Source organism: Cervus elaphus, chromosome 5, assembly GCF_910594005.1.
Source record: "Cervus elaphus chromosome 5, mCerEla1.1, whole genome shotgun sequence".
In the NCBI taxonomy this organism is placed as follows: domain Eukaryota; kingdom Metazoa; phylum Chordata; class Mammalia; order Artiodactyla; family Cervidae; genus Cervus; species Cervus elaphus.
The window spans coordinates 108,200,807-108,218,809 of NC_057819.1; the positions used below are offsets into that span (position 1 = coordinate 108,200,807).

At 40.5% G+C, this 18,003-nt stretch overlaps 1 protein-coding gene across 2 annotated transcripts; it reads left to right on the forward strand.

The window, feature by feature from the left end:
- The first annotated feature begins 5,747 nt into the window (after positions 1-5,747).
- ANKRD40CL (ANKRD40 C-terminal like) lies at positions 5,748-11,299 on the forward strand. Of its 2 annotated transcripts, none has more exons than XM_043904142.1 (4): positions 5,748-5,812; positions 6,250-6,339; positions 10,061-10,236; positions 11,039-11,299. In XM_043904142.1, exons 2-4 carry the CDS (start codon positions 6,303-6,305, stop codon positions 11,180-11,182), a joined length of 357 nt encoding a protein of 118 aa, XP_043760077.1. In that variant the 5' UTR covers positions 5,748-5,812; positions 6,250-6,302; the 3' UTR covers positions 11,183-11,299. The 2 variants fall into 2 exon arrangements, with proteins under 2 accessions (XP_043760077.1, XP_043760078.1); XM_043904143.1 differs by having other exon boundaries at positions 5,758-5,812; positions 6,255-6,339.
- The last annotated feature ends 6,704 nt before the right edge of the window (positions 11,300-18,003 follow it).

Sequence of the window (18,003 nt, forward strand, 5' to 3'; positions counted from 1 at the left end):
TCCCTGGCAGTTTGGTGGTTAGGACTTGGTACGTTCACTACCAGTGCCCAGGTTCAATCCCTGGTCAGGGAACTAAGATCCCAGAAGCCAAGTAGCATGGCCAAAAAAGAAAAAAAGAAATCTGCCCTGTGCTCCAAAGAGAGACACTATCTCTAACTTTCAAGGTTGTTCACTATGCAAATATTCTTGAACAAGTCCAAAGATAGCCAATGCCTATGCTCCACTAACTACATGCAAGAGGCCCATAAAGAATTATCTACCAACAATTAAAAAGGCCTACTAACAGATCATACAGAAAGTTAGGGAATTCCAGAAAAACAGCTACCTCTGTTTCATTGACTTCGCCAAAGCCTTAGAGTGTGTGGATCACAATAAACTGTGGAAAGCTCTTAAAGAGACGGGAATACCAGACCATCTTACCTGTCTCCTGAGGAACCTGGAGCAACAGTTAGAACCTTGTATGGAACAACTGATTGGTTCAAGATTGAGAAAGGAGTACAGGGTCTGTCTGCTGTCACCCTGTTTTTTAATTTATATGCTGAGCACATCATGAGAAATGCCAGGTTGGATAAGTTACAACCTGGAATCAAGATAGGTGGGAGAAACATCAACAACCTCTGATATTCGGATGATACCAAACTAATGGCAGAAAATGAAGAGGAAGTAAAGAGCCTCTTGATGAGGATGAAGAGGAACTAAAGAGCCTCTTGATGAGAGTGAAAAAGCCGGCTTAAAGCTAAATATTAAAAAAATTAAGATCATGGCATCCAGACCCATTACTTCATGACAAATAGGGGGGAAAAGGTGGAAGTAGTGACAGATTTCCTCTTCTTGGGCTCTAAAATCACTGCAGATGGTGACTGCAGCCATGAAATCAGAAGACGATTGCTTCTTGGCAGGAAAGCTATGACAAACTTAGACAATGTGTTGAAAAGCAGAGACATTACTCTGCCAACAAAGGTCCATATAGTCAAGGCTATGGTCTTCCCAGTGGTCACGTACAATTGTGAGAACTGGACTGTAAAAAAAGGCAGAATGCCGAAAAATTGATGCCTTCAAACTGTGGTGCTAGAGAAGACTCCTGAAAGTCCCTTGGACAGCACGCAGATCAAATCAGTCAATCTCAAGGGAAATCAACCCTGAATACTCATTGGAAGGACTGATGTTGAAGTGAAGCTCCAGTATTTTGGTCATCTGATGTGAACAGCTCATTAGAAAAGTCCCTGATGCTGGAAAAGATTGAGGGCAGAAGGAGAAGAGGGCGTCAGAGAATGAGATGGCTGGATGGCATCACATGTACATGAAGATGAACTTGGGCAAACTTCAGGAGATGGTGAGGGACACAGATGGAGGCCTGGCGTGCTGCAGTCCATGAGGTTGGAGAGTCGGACATGACTGGCTGACTGAAAAACAAGAACCAACAACAACTAACAGACAAAGCTAGAACAGTAAAGGAATTCTAATGTGGCAAGATAGAAAGTTCTCATACTCTGTTTGCCCCTGTGAACCCCAGGACCAGGTACCAGACAGCTCCAGGCAGCCCCTACACAGCCTCTACAAGAGCCCATTGAAATGACAAAAAGCAGACAATCCTATACTTGCCTCAGTTCAGTTCAGTCGCTCAGTCGTGTCCGACTCTTTGCAACCCCATGAATCTCAGCACGTCAGGCCTCCCTGTCCATGACCAACTCCCGGAGTTTACTCAAACACATGTCCATCGAGTCGGTGATGCCATCCAGCCACCTCATCCTCTGTCGTCCCCTTCTCCTCCTGCCCCCAATCCCTCCCAGCATCAGGGTCTTTTCCAATGAGTCAACTCTTTGCATGAGGTGGCCGAAGTATTGGAGTTTCTGCTTCAGCATCAGTCCTTCTAATGAACACCCAGGACTGATCTCCGTTAGGATGGACTGGTTGGATCTCCTTGCAGTCCAAGGGACTCTCAAGAGTCTTCTTCAACACCACAGTTCAAAAGCATCAATTCTTCAGCGCTCAGCTAGCGAATTTCCTACTTCCCATGAAAAAAAAGGCTCTTGTCTACTTTTCCCCCGCATTCTGCCTCCTGGCCAACCCTGGGGCCTTTCTGTGTGGCCCTGTGTGGCATGGCACGTCCTCCTCCTCTCTGGAACTGTAACAAACTATCTTTTCAATGTCAGTTGACTCCTGATCTGTTGGTCTCACCATACCTCAATAATAATAAAACCTACCTTTTTACATTTTATCTCTTACTATCTATTTGCAAAAATTACAAAACTTTACAACACTGTGGATGTTGCTCTCACATGTGGCTGATAGGAATGAACAATGGTTAAACATTCATGGAGGGAAATATAGTAATAGCTAACAAAAAGTTTGTGTTTACTTTTGACCAATGAATCCTACATCTAGGAATTTACCCAGAATATGTATCTCCAATAATAAAAAATACATGGATACAATATTACTAATTACATCACTGTTTGTAACTGCAAAATATTGGAAACATACTGAATACCTGTACATAAACAATTTGGTAAATAAACTATAGAATCCCCACAGTATAGAGCGTAGGGAGAAGGTGAGAAAGATATCTATGAACTGATATGGAATGATTTCTAGATATATTGTTTAGTGGGAGAAAAAGCAAAATAGAAAATAATTTAAAAAAATAATTTTATACCACTTTTTCTGTAAGAAAGGAATAATAAGGAAATATGCAAGTATCTGTTTGAATTTTCAAAAAGAAGCACTGGAAGTCAGAAACTGAGGATGTAATTTCCTGCAGGGGACAGAGGAGCACACAGGGAAGGCATGGAAATGTTGAGTGACTCGACTCTAATTTTTGAATAGTTTTGACTCTTAGAATCAAGCTATATACTCAAAAAATATATATAAATAAGGATTGGGAAGAATCCTAAAATGCAAACACAATCAACCCAACTGTATTTCAAATAAGCAATTCTGAAACTACTTCGTCTGTGTATTGTCAGACTGAGCGAATGAGTAAATATATTAAAGATGTTAGGAGCCAGATTTCCCACAGTTGGAAAAGAACTACAAAATGGAATTGGAGAAAGCTAGGGAAAATTCTTTTGTTTTTAAATGGAACCAGAAGTGTCAGTATGAACTTGCTGTATTTAATAGATTAATATACACGCAAGAAATAGGTGCAGACATATGTGTGTATGTGTGTCCCTAGCTTTCCACGAAAAGGACCTAGAAGCATTCTTCTTGGCATCCACATAGGAATGAGTGTACTGTTCCCCACTGAACAGAATGTGGCTCCTTGGAGAAATGATGAACTCCAGGGCTGAGGCAGGGAAAGTACAAGTTGATATGCCAAGAAGTAAGAAAGTGCTCATAAAGTGATGGATATGGGAAAGGATAGCAGGATATAGGAAATAGCTGTAAGTAGACACTGTACACAGTTGGGATAATCTGGGCACCAACATAAATAATGGGAGTAATGGATTATAACTCACTGAATGGATTACAAAATATAACTCAAGGAATAAAACAAGAATCCATGAGCCCACACAGATGATAAATGAGTGAAGGAGAAGGAAAGTGCTTTCTTATAGTAGAATAAGAAATTAATGTAGAAAGGAAAATGGAACCAGAGTATCACCATTTTGCAATCATCACAGTAACTACTGATTCAAGTAAAACCTTCAGTGGATTCTGGAAACTGGAGTGAAGGAAGGAATAGGATATTTGAAGAAGGAATAGGATATCTGTATGGTTTCACAGTACCTCCTCATAAGTTACATCTTAATTAAGAAAGCGAAAAAAGACATACTTTACAATAGAAAAACCTGGCAGACAATTCCTTTCACAGGTGACTGAAGTCACCATCCCCTAAGATGGGACAAACCAAGATGTGCCTCCCATTATTATGTGCTAAGAAAGACATACCACTTCTGTGCTGTCCCAACCAAAGCACATAATCTTACCCTAATCACAACAAAACACTGGACAAACCCAAGTGAGGGACAAACCACAAAATCACTCGCTTGGACTTTTCAAAAAAGTCAATGTTAGGATAACAAAGAAAGGCTGAAGCACATTTCTAGATTAAAGAAATGTATGAGACATGAAAATTAAACATGACGCATAACTCTGAATGAGATCCTGGGCCAGGGAAAAACGTTAAAAATGATACTGTTGGGTTAATTGAAAATTTTGAGTATAGACTATGGTTTAGCTAAGAGCATTATATTAAAGTTAGATTCCCTGATTTTGATCCTCGTATCTTGGATATATAAGAGAATACCTTTGATATTAGGAAATACAGCCTGAAGTCTTTAGGGATAAAGGGATAAAGGAGCATATCTACAACATACTTTCAAATTTCAGGGGGGAAATTTGTGTGTGTGTGTGTGTGTGTGTGTGTGTGTGTGTGTGTGTGTGTGTGTATTATACACATACACATGCATATATATACCAAGGAAGAGAGAATTAAAGCAAATATGGCAAATTGTTAATCACTGGTAAAGGGTATACATTTTTGCAACTTTTCTGTAAATTTAAAACTCTATCAAAATTAAAAACTACCCCCCAACCACCCCCCCCCCCCACAAAAGCTAATATTTAAATAGAAGGGTCCCTTAACTGCCCAACATAATGAATGAAAAAAGACTCATGCCCAGGCCTGTGTGGCTGCCTCCAAACATTTCGCTCTTGCTTGCTAATGGGCTCTGATTTTTAACACTAGACTTTTTACTCTAGAGCATGTATTTACTTAATTTAAAAAATAAAAATACAAGGGAGTTCCCTGGTGGCCAGGATTCTGGACTTTCACTACCATGGCCTGGGGATGTTAATCAATCCCCGGTCTGGGAACTGAGATCCCACAATCGCACAGTGCAATCAATAAATAAAGAAAAAAGAAGGTTCCCCAAAACAACAAGAAAAGGTGAGTATTGTTGAGAGAATGCATGAATGAGTGAACCAGTGAATGGGGAGTGGGCGAGTGTATGGACAGAGCAAGCAAGTGACATGGGGCCATTGGGGATGCAAGAGGCTCCCCCTCAAAGCACAAGCACTTTTATCCCCAGTCTCTCTACCTTCACAGCCCCATCCACTCAGGTGAGGGGTGGAGGGTGGCTCTGTTTAAGGGTGACACACCCTTGCATCGGGGCTGGCCAAAGTGCATTTTCTTCCCCTCCCTTAGGAGGTCAAGCCAGGTGAAACCCTGCTGCTTCCTTCTCTCTGCCCAGGGTGGGGCCTCCTGCATTCTTGGCAGGACACCAGGCCTGCTGAGGAGACAGCATCAGGTTGGCAACAAGGTGACCCAGATCCAGCCCCAGGCCTGTGCTCAGCTGCCCCTGTGACTACCAGGGAGCATTTATATGCTTTGGGTCTCCATTTCCCCATTTGCACTTTAGGCAGTTTGGTCAAAACTTTCAGCTTTGGCCACACATTAAAATCAGCTGGGGGGCTCTTAAAATTTCAGGACCCAGACTGCACCCTAGACAAATTAAACAGGACTCACTGGAGGGTAGAATCCCGATACCCGCATCACACTTTGCGGGTGATTTCAATGCACAGCTCGGTTTGAGAAACCTATGGGCGCTGATCTCCACGGTTGCCTCTAGCCTCATGATAATGAGCCCCACCTGATGCCCCACTTCTGACACTGGTGTTCAATGAAATGGGAGAGTCATCCCAAACATGTGAGTTCCTATCTTCAGCCCTTTGAGACTACAGCCCTGCCCAAGGACTTTGCCCAACCCCGCCCACCCTTCATAAAACCTCCTGCTCCAGACCCTGCCTTCACCATTTTGATGTTTGGAATCAAGGACTCAGGATCCTTGCCAAAGAGGAGTCTCCCAAGGTATGTGCCCAGGTGTTCTTGCTTTCTTGTCATGCACAGATGAAGAAGGTGCTGGGGCAAAGGGGAGAGAGAATTGGGGAGGAGAGGGTGTCTGTTCAAGATACTGTTTGACTTTTCTTATCCCTTGAGGTAGTAGCTACTAACCTTTCCCAAGGAGGGCTGTGCCCCCAAAGGCCTCCCCTCTCAGGGACCTTTGGGTGGGCATTATTAGCCTGCACTGCTTCCCATGGACACAAGCTGAGAGGAGAGAGCATTGAATTTCAGTCCCTTCAGTTGCAGCATCCTGTGCAAGTCATACGAAACAGCAGAGCCTTAGTTTGACTATCTGTAAAACAGGCCAACCCTGCCCTAGCTCACTGGCCAATGACAAGAACATATCGTTTCAAAGCAGACAGATGCACTGAAGCTTTAAAACATGCCTTTTATTTGATTGGAAGCTCAGCATAAATGCTGGAGGGGCTGCTGATCTGACAGACCATAGAACTTACTCATGGCTGAACCCCAACTGGATGTGAAGAAGCCCTCAGGTGAGTCTTTAAACCCTGCTTCCAACATGGTTGTCAAGGAGGATAGGGGAGGGGCCTGAGGAGGGGTGGGGTGTCCTTCTCCACTCTGCCAGTGGTGTAGTCAAGAGCAGAGCAAGTAGGCCATGGGTCCTTTCAGAGGGAGGCAAGTATCAATGATTATAATTAATAATAGCAGCCAGCAAATACTGGTGCTCAGTACATGCTAGGAGTGGTTATATTTTCTATGCATTTTCTCATTCCTTCTTATAATCTTGTGAGGTAGAGATTATTAATCCCATTTTCCAGATCAGAAAACAGGCTCAGAAGGGTTAAGTGACTTGTCTACGGTGTCACTGCTACTAAATAGCATAGGAAAAATTCAGATCCAAATCTGCCAGACTTCAAAGAGCATGCTTTCTGACCTCTAAGAAACCCTGTCCAGCCACAGGTCCATCACGAAAATGAAATGCTTTTGCACGTGGTAGGCCAAGGTGGGGGACATCTCATGCTGTGTGGAGTGAGCAGTGACGGGATGAGAAGGGCATTGTTCCAGTTCAGGTGTCTGGGTCATTCAGTCTCCCAGACAAGCACGGAGCTCCCTCCACGGCTGGAGTGGAAGGGCACAAGGACATTATTTCTGTCCTGGGAGAGAGCTGCACTGGGCAAGACTATCTTATCTTTGGGAGAAGCATTTAGCAGTGTGGAAAAAGTACAGTTTAAGCCCCAAGCAGAACTGACTTCAATGGGCCTGAGATCAGAGCAGTTGTGCAGTCCTACATGCAGACAGACCTCATGCTGGGCATTAAGTGCTCTGTGGTTGTTGGCTTGAAATTTCTTATAATTTTGAGTTTGTTTTGTAAGCCAAATCAGATGGGACAATGGAGCACCTGCTGAGAGACCGGGAGCTGTGGCTCGAATGTGTGATTCCTTTCTCTCAGTCCACCACACTCCAACCTCCACCAAAGCCCCTCACTCCTCTGTCGCCTTTGTAACCGGCAGCGACTCAAGCAAAAGGTGGTCAAGGCAGGGCATGCTCTGAGGCCCACCGGGCAGGGAAGAGGCAGGGGCCCCAAGTCACCCCTATCCAGGTAACAGCATTTGGGTGGGGAGGCTGCAATTCTTTGGGTAGCCATTTTGCCCTGGGTCACATTTTTCCCTGGTGGCTCGGACAATAAAGAATCTGCCTGCATTGCAGGAGACCCAGGTTCAATCCGTGGGTCAGGAAGATACCCTGAAGAAAGAAGGAAACAGCTACCCACTCCAGTATTCTTGCCTGGAGAATTATGGACAGATGCCAGGTGCCAGGCCTTTTGAATCGCAAAGGGCCACAGTCTATGGGATCACAAAGAGTTGGACATGACTGAATGACTAATAATTTCTTTTCACTTTCCTCTTAACTAGGTCATATCCAGGTCCTGCCATTTCCTGGAGCAAACTCCAAGTTACTTTATCCTTCAGCCCCAATTTTCTTGTCTTAAAATGGGAATAATACCTATACCCCATGGGATTATTGTGAGGCCAATGAGGTTTCTGTTGTGATTCTTTTTTCCAAAATGCAAGTCTGATTATGACAGTCTTCTCCTGAACACTGTCTAATGGCTTGACGCTATTCTAGAATAAAGACCTTTCACTCACACCAGCACTGTCCAATTAAACTATTACATAAGGCACTAGTGGTAAAGAACCCACCTACCAAAGCAGGTTAGACCTAAGAGACACAGGTTCAATCCCTGTATTGGGAAGATCCCCTGGAGGAGGGCACGGCAACCCACTCCAGTATTCTGGCAAGGAGAATAATACCAAGGACAGAGGAGCCTGCTGGGCTACAGTCCATAGGATTGCAGAGTCATACAAGACTAAAGCGACTTAGCACGCAAGCCAGTAGGTAATTAAACTCTTTCTTGTAGCCAGATTGAAAAGGCAGGTGAAATTAATTATAATACATTTACTTCACCCAATAAATTAAAACTATGATTTCAACATAAAATTAATATTAAAAAGAATTTTACATTTTTTCCTGTCTTTGAAATCCAGTGTGTATTTTATACTTAGAGCATATCCCAATTCACGTGACTAGCAACCACAGATTGGGTGGCAGAGGTTGGTGGATAACCCTACAATTCTGACACACTCAGCCATGCTGAATTGCTTTTCTTTCTAAAGAACCACTGCCTCGCTGCACTGGGCCTTCTGCTGTTACCAGGCCCTGAAAAGCTCTTCTCTCTCCACCCTCTGGATCTAGTTAAGCTTACTCAACCTTCAGATGTCAGGTCACTTAGCCTTCAGGGAGGTCTTTCTTGACCCCTTTCCAGGTTTTTCACACTACTGTGTATCTTGATCTCACCAGGCCTCCAACTGTAATATCACATTTACCTGAGGTCACCTGATTAATCTCTCTCTCCTGTTGTAAACACCAGCACAAAGGTCACTTTGGGTTTTTGTTTGAATCATTTCCCCAGGGATTAGCACAGCACAGAATAGCTTTAGGAAGATATTCTATGTAAAACACCTGGCACCTGGATGCTCTAATGTTCCCTCCTTTTCCTTCCCTCTGGTTGAGAAACTTCTCCTTATTAAAGGGACTCGCTTAACTGTACAACTCTGCTGAAGATCTGGAGACACAAAACTCAATGCCAAATATATTTAAGTAGAAACGAGTTAAGCACACAGATTATAAATATTTCTTCTTCAGATTACATACCATTTATAAATACTATCTCAGTTCCTTTTCATGATTTAGGCAGTAAAGGAAAATTCCTATTCAAGTCTGAGTATAATAACTGCCCTTTTCGAGTTTTTTCCAGTGAGGAGCTGCAGAGCAGAAAGTGGCAATGGGGCTCTATTGTCCCTTGTCTAACCGGCAGAGTTGGCAGAGCTAAACGCTGAGCTGCTGCTGTTTCTCATGTCTCCTCCAATTCTTTCTCAGGCGAATATAAACAAGGAAGCTCAAATCAACAGTTGCCAACTGACCCAGGTGATCATGCCAAACCTGATGACACCTGCCTTAGGTGAGGATTCAATCCCTAGGTCATGTTGCAAAGCCAACTTCATCATTTGGCTTCATCAACTTCCTCCACCTTTAGTCAAGACTGCTCCTTCTCATGACAATTAAGTTTTAAGACTTAAAACCAATGCCACTGTCTCCAAGTGAAAAGTGAAAGTTGCTCAGTCATGTCCAACTCTTTGCGACCCCAAGGACTATACAGACCATGTAATTCTCCAGGCCAGAATACAGGAGTGGCAGAGGGTCTTCCCAACCCAGGGGTCGAACCCAGGTCTCTCACTTTGCAGGCAGATTCTTTACCAGGTGAGCCATCAGGGAAATGCAAAGATGTCTCCAAAGATGGTAGAATTATCCTGTTTATCCTCCTCTCACCTTGGAAGTCCCAGGGGATCCAACAGGAATCAACAGGATGATCTGCACCCTTAAGAACATAGAGCCCCAGGGCTCACATTTTCTTGAAACTTTTCAAACAGCCAACAAGGCACACCCAACACAGATGTATTGCCAAGGGTACTGCATGTCACACACTGGGGTTTTTAGATCCTGGCTTCACATTGCCTTTTGGTGAGTATAATGGGGTATACACCCGAGTTTGCCCAGCATTCCTATCAAGGTTTCAGATAATTAAAAGTTTATATATGCCTTTTATTATTTTATTATTATTCAGCTCTTTGTATAATTGATGTCTAAAATGGGTATTTTGTTTCTTTTACAAAAAAAAATTTGTGGGTGATCCAGAGCTCGTACTTAAAGTCAGAATTCAGAGCCACAAAGAAAATGACTTCATTGAAGTTGAACTGGATAGACAAGAGCTGAGTTACCAAAATCTACTGAAAGTAAGCTGCTGTGAACTGGGGATTAACCCAGAGCAAGTAGAGAAGATCAGAAAGCTACCAAACACATTGCTCAGAAAGGTAGGGTGTTTATCTAAATAGAGACTGGGCTCTAGGTGGGTAAAATTATGTTCATTGAAGCCGATCACTAGCTTTTGTATTACTAATATGAAAACAAATCCAAGACATTGGACATTTTAGCTGCAGGACAGCCAAACATGGTAGCTGGGTTATTTTCAATCTGGTGCTTTTACAGATTTGCATACCTTTAATTTACTCACTCTTTTAAATTGTCTGAATCACAACTAACAACAAAATTTATAACCCTAGCTCAGTATGTATGTCCAGCCTCCAATCTCCACAAAGCTGATGGTCCCAGGGACAGAAAATACAAAGCCACTCTTAACTGCTTAGCAAAGTCAAGCCTTTGCAATCTCAGGAAACAAAATTGGGGGCATTTGTATGTATTTTTATGATTCAAAAACAAATCTCATTTTTTAACTTGAGGAAAATTCTTATCTCTTTGGGCATTTTTTAAAAAGCAACTTTCAAAATGCCTTTTAGCAATTCTTATTGGTGTCGTGGCTAACAGTATATTCTTTGTAAACTAAAAGTGGTGGGATGATCATACTTTCAGATATATATATATATTTTTAATGCCCTGGACTAACGTCTTTTTAAAATTGAGACTTTATTCCCCTTGGAAATCAGCAACAAGGTCTGAAACACAAAAACAAAAACAGAAAAGGAAAACAATTCTCAACTGCTGACTTAGTTTACCATGAATGGAAAGAAAACAATGCTGGGGCAATCTTATTAAGCCTTTTCATCATAACTTTACATGTATTTATGAACCATTATGTAACTTCTTTCTCATATTAAGGACAAAGACATTCGAAGACTACAGGACTTTCAGGAAGTAGAACTCATTTTAATGAAAGATGGAAGCTCTGAACTGACAGAATATACACCATCTCTGTTAGAGAAGCCCTGCTACAACAGCAATGCTGCAAAAATGACGTATTAAATTGCAGAAATGAAAAACTGGAATCAATATTTTGTAAATAATGAAGTCTGTCTGGATGCACCTAACAGTTTGCTAACTTCATGTATGTACTTATTTCCTTGTTTTGCAACTTCTCGAGGCTTGGGAGTAGAGTACGTTCAAAGTACTTTGACAAATATAAGTATTTTTAAAAATTTAAGTATGATACCTATCAACGCAAGTTTAGTTTGTAAAGTTGTACCCCAATCCTGATGAGGCAGAAGTATGCACTCCTGAGACTCAAGACAAATGGCCAGGCTCTGTTCATAACTCCATTAAGGGCAGGGTGAGTTAATTGGAACTGTGAAAGCCAGGACCCACTTGACACTCTGGTTTAAAGATCCTAGCTTCTAAAACCATCTCTTACCATCATTTCCTTTTTACAACTTTTAAATCTACAAAATGGTGAGAGGGTAACAGGCAGGAAGACTAGGTGTCCCCAAGCATCAGACGTTTTTTTTCTCTCTTAAGCAACAGGAGGAAACAAGTGTCAGATGTAGTTTTTTCCTTCTCTATACAAAATTAAAAGGTTTCTTTAAAAATTCTGTTGTCATGACACCTGGTTCCACCTGAACTTTTCTCAAACCTTGAGCTAACCAATGTGTTTTTCTTATGGAAATGCTTAATCTGTGTTAATGAACTATGTATTTACTCTTTCAAGTCGGTTCCACCTAAGACTCAGAACCAATAATGGCTCAACAAACCAGTATTGGCTTAAGAAACCAAATGTTCTCTTAAGTTATGTTTATAAAACTATGTATTTGTTTAGAAACCTGCCTCTCTTCAAGATTCATGTCAATTGTCTTATGGCACAGGATGACTCACCTTGTGCCAATGCTATCTCAAAATGCATGTTATGGGTGAGAGGTCTGGTGCCACTCTCTTGAGTTTTGAGACATTTCTTTTCTCTAATTAGCAGCTTATGTAACTTCTTGCTAAAACCTAGCAAGAGGGCACTCTTTCTGCCCCTTTCTGATGTCTGTGTCAGAAGTTTTCTTTTATACTTAATAAAACTTTATTACACAAAAGCTCTGAGCGATCAAGCGTTGCCACTGGCCCGGAGGTCAAGAATCTTGGCATCGTACACAGCTCATAGCAACAACCTTTAAATGGCAGGACTTACACAACTTGAGTAACCACTTTTCAACCTAACAACTTGCAGAAAAGCCAAGGCACAGCATACAGCACTGCAAGTGCACTCCTGCCTGACTCCATTTACCAACTTTTATTAATACACACTTTTTTACACACCAGTGTGAAGTCATCTCTAACCCTTACGGAAACAAGGAAAAAGTTCCAGAGACCTCCTGGGCAAGCACAATGAAATAAGCCATCCCTCTCTCATCTCCAAATCCTCAACAGCTCACTTCTGATGAAGGGTGAAGGGACACTAACGCATTGCATCAACACTTATCTCACCCACTGCCAAAAAAAAAAAAAAAAAAAGGAAAATGTTCTGAATAGCACAAGTGAAATGTGTACCATTTTATTCATGAAATGAGTATGAAACCTAAATCTGCAGTTTAGTTAGTACCCACGGGGCTTTGGTTAGAACCACCTCAGCACCAAATGTAAGTCTGGCATCCAAGTCACACTTGTAAGATAGCATGCCCCCTAATGAAAGCCAATGCCACCCAGAGCCTGGTGTTCCATTGCCAGGGGTGTGACAGGGGATGACAAGGGGTCAATCCCCAAGTGCTTTGTCCCTGTTATTTTCAATCTGTCTTAAAGAAGATAAATTTAGGCATGAACTGAAGGTTGGTTAATGGCCCCAAATCACTGCTTGTGGAAAAGTGAGATTTTAGGTTGCTTTTAAGTGAACATGGTAGAATAAATTTCTTTGAAAACAGTACTGTTGGAAAGCTTACAATAGAACCTGCACAGGTGTCACCTAGTGAAGTACAATAAGATCAATAAGGACAGCAATTACCACAAGGTTGATAAAATTAAATATGCATACTCATTTCAAGTTAATACAACCTGCATCAAATGTATTTTCTAGAAGCGACAGTTTTAAGGCTGAAGATTAATAAATATCTCAAGAGTAATTTTAACAAAAAAATTATTTTTTGCCACACTACCCGGGACGGGGATCGTAGCTCCCTCACCACCAGGGATCAAACTCACCCCTGCAGTGGAAGCACAGAGTCTTAACCACCAAACTGGAAGGGAAGTTCCAAGAATAATTTTTATTATGTATTTCATGCACAGATTGTAAAAACTTAATTTCTGGATGACATACAATTCCGCTGTAGGATTATGCCATTTTCAAGTCATTGAAACAAATCAGTTACCAGAATGCTATCCTAAAAAGATTTCCAGAACATATTTAGAAACGGTCTAGAATGCATATGGTTCATATAACGAAGTGATTTGGGGTATATATTTGGAAGTATACAAGGGCCACTGGTAACTGATACAAGGCCTTTTAGCTACATGAATTTTATTTACTCTAGTCAAGGTTATGGTTTTTCCAGTAGTCATGTATGGATGTAAGAGTTGGACTATAAAGAAAGCTGAGCGCAAAAGAATTGATGCTTTTTAAGTGTGTTGTTGTTGAAGACTCTTGAGAGTCCCTTGGACTATAAGGACATCCAACCAGTCCATCCTAAAGGAGATCAGTCCTGGGTGTTCATTGGAGGGACTGATGTGGAAGCTGAAACTCCAATATTTTGGCCACCTGATGCAGAGAGCTGACTCATTTGAAAAGACCCTGATGCTGGGAAAGATTGAGGGCAGGAGAAGGGGACGACAGAGGATGAGATGGTTGGATGGCATCACCGACACAACAGACATGGGTTTGGGTGGACTCCGGGAGTTGGTGATGGACAGGGAGGCCTGGTGTGCTGCGGTTCATGGGGTCACAAAGAGTCGGACACGACTCAGTGACTGAACTGAACGAGGTGCCTTTCAAATTTCAACCACTTCCCCTTTACAGAGCAAACATTATTTAAACACTTCATGTAAGTCCTTCTAAAGAGTAAAACAAGGACCAAGAGTAACCCCTCTGAGGTGACAATGTAACTTGAACAAAGGGAAGGATGTGTTAACCATGGGTCAGGAGAATGGCAGTTTTCCTTCCTAGATTGGTATAAATCTGAGAGAAAAAGCTTCCTTGGAAGCTGCTTATACAGAAGCAGAATCAGTTTCCTGGCAGACACCCAAATGAAAATTACTTCAAGATAAAAATAATGTACAAAGAAAACATACACGGAGGCCCTTTTTCTAGCTTTTAAAAACTACAATTAAGACCCTAAGTCTGGAACTCGAAAAACAATACCCTTTAAACCTGCTATCACTTTAATTCCATGAAATACACTGTTTATGTATCTATTTTACTACTTACTACCTACATCAAGACCTTTTCCCATTTTTTAAAATTTAAATTTTATTAAGAAATATACATACAAAAACACATACACATACAGTTTAAAAAAGAAACCACCCATCCAGCTTCAACAATCACCACCAGTTCTTCTGAAGGATCCTTCTTGCCCTTCATGATCTCCCTCCAATACACTGAGTCGTGTTAAATCATTTCCTTGCTTTCCATTTACCATATATTTACGGACTGGTTTTGACTTTCACAGAAAAGGAATTGGATTATTCTTCTGCAACTTGCTTTTCTGACCAGAGACTTTCCATGTTCACATGTGTAGCGGTAGTTCAGTCTGACTTCTTGGAATCCCACTATAGCAAAGTACCACAACATGTGTCCCCTGGTCTGTTGGACATTTCAAGTCTTTCCAGTTTGTTTTTGCTTCCTTTCTTCCTATTACAAATGATGCTGCTATGACATTTTTACATCCATCCCCTGGCACACATGCATAAATGTTTCTCTAGGGTATGTATCTCGGGATGGAACAGCCAGAAGTTACCGCACAGTTGTGCCCAACTGTTTTCTGAAGCTGTTGTTCCTAAACATTTTTAAAAGCTGATGCCAACTGATCTATTTGGGATGGCCAAGGGGAAGAAACAGATCAACTATGAAACTCTCAAACTGCATTTTTAAATTAGGAAATTAAAAAATCTAATACAACCATGAAGAATACATTTACTTCTTTTACTGAAATGGACTTTTGAAACTACATTTTTAAACTTAAAATTGCTATCTCCTATGTCTCAAATGTTTCTAAATACACTGAGTGAAAACAGCAAGATTCAGAAAATATGCTGTACTGTGATATATTTTAAAAGATTCATACATATGAATGATTACATCCCCCACCACCCACCTCCCCACAAAAACCACTTGGAAAAATAATTCTTAACACTAGTAGCTCCTGGAAAAGAAGAGCAGGAGCAGAAGAGACATATCACAAAACATTTCTGTTGTTTTTCCAAACCATACACAAGTGTAACAACTGTCATACAAAATTCTTAAAAAGCAGTCACCTGGGGATTTTTTCATAAACTAAAAATCAGTCCAAACTCAAACCTGAAAACCAGCCCTGCAGGAAGTCCCACCCCACAGAAAATATACACAAGTTCAAGTATTTTTCATTTTATGCACATTTAAAAAATACTCACACAGCTCATCTACAACACATTTTTGAAAGCACAGAACAGACACAGTTAAAAGCACTTCCATCCTAAATTGTTCAGTTTTAACATCTCTAAAAATTTTTAATCAAGTGACTGAACTCAACCCACCATGTGGTCAAAGTGTTCACACCTTAGAGATATGGCTGTGACACTGTATTGAAGAAACCAGACAGATCACCTGCAGGTAAGTAATGTTATATAAGGAAAGAAGGTGTCTCTAGGCTGGGTGACATGATTAGCTTAAGAAGGCAAGAAAGATGTTTTAATCCAACTTGAAAAGTTATTGTATTATGATCTGTTTGAAGAAAAGATGTCTTAACAAAAAGGGTGAAGATGAATGTCACTACCCTGCAAAAAGGAGGATGCCAGAACAGCAATTACCAGGCTCCCACCTGACCAGTATGAACTCAAGTTTACCCAATTTATTTAAATTAATAAATTTTAAGTCTTTTAGTGATACATGCAGAAACATTTGTAAATTATGTCTGAGACTTGCCTGAAAATAACAGGGACAGGGGACACACAGAGTAAGAATGGTCACTGAATGTTACTGGTGATGAACGTTTGATTAATCAAAGTTAACTACACTGTCCTACTTTTGCATTAAATTTTCCAACATAAAAAAAGTTTTAAAAACTGATTGCTGCTTGCAGTCTTACCAAGTTAATCTTCTAGTTAGTACAAATCGACTCCCCCTAAAGGCTTTTCAAAGAGAAATACGCATGAAGCAACTGACAACTTTTTGGTCTGCACCAGAGAAATGTGTATTTCTCAATGTAAATAGGCACATGACCATTACATGGGATTCTTCTGAATTTGGTTAGTAAGAATAATTTCCTTGAGCCTAATTAATTTGGGATGTTGGATGTGATCCAATTTCTAGGTCTCCACAACCAAGGCCAGACTTTTAGTCATAGACCCCTCAAGCGACCAGGCCTCCCCTTCAAATTTTATATTAACTTCATTAGTGATCCATACAGATGAAGATTTCATAAACTCATTTACTGTACTTCATTAAAATAAATTAGCGAATGATTATATATGTGGCAGAAGAGAACAAACTTGGCATTTTAATACCCAATTTAACACCTTAATGACTAAGTATCTTAATACTTAAATAAACTTCTTCTGTTTTCTGTTTTTCTTAATACTTGGTAATAGAAACTGGTAAACTTTCACTTTATGACCTTTATTCTACAATCGTATCTTGTCAAACTACACAAAGCAGTGTTTGGGAGGTGACCGACTTTTTGTTAGACTGTTTTCCCACCTTACATCAATCCTCACAAATTCAGAGAAAATCCATCTATCCCCATCTAGGTAAGCCAGGAGTGCTGTCCCCACAGCACTGTTTCACACAAAGCCTCTGAAGCATCATTATTTTCCAAAGCTTGGTGGAGGATATTTTAGTAAATTCTGTAGCCTATTATTAAGCCTATTAGAACAACTACAGTGGCATAAAGTGAGGCAGTGGACCATGAGGTGGAGACCTAGATTCCATGTGCTAGTTTCTCCATCAACATGAAGTTATAAGACATCAGGGTAAGTCACTTAATGCACCAACTCAAGTTTCTTTACCTATAAACTGATAGCAATATCTGAAAATTATAAATCATGAAGAACTGATTTATATGAACTATGACACATGCAGCTGGAGCTAATAATACTTTTATACAATCAACAAGCTGGCTATAACTAGAAATGTGCTGCCAAATTTGCCGAACATGACCCCCACACACACTCCCATTACCTTAAGCATTTTAAAAAAATCCTTGTTTGATGTGATACACTCCATACACAGTAATAAATATATTTATAAGACCAGGTTAAAAAAATCTTGATACAGGATTTCTAAGACAAAAAAACAACTAAAAGTGTCTGAATGCTTTTCTACATCATTATTTCACAGCTAGAGGATGATAGTGTTTGTCAGATGGATATTTTGAATTTTGTACTACTAAAGTAATCTCTCAGGGATGTAAAAATATATTTCAGTTCATTGTATATCTTCGTTATTAAAAGCAAAATCCAAATGTATCCATAACTACTAAAAATTGAAGCACCATTATTTAAAACATTTAAACTGTGGAAATTCTAAAAAAATTAGTCTTAAAACAGAACAAATCAGATAAAACTGTACACCACAATCTCTAGTAACAGCGTATCTCATATTTAAAACAAGGGACTAGTTCAGAGTCAATAACTTTATTAAAAAAAGATTAATACTAAAACTTTTCAATGACAAAGAGACAAATCTG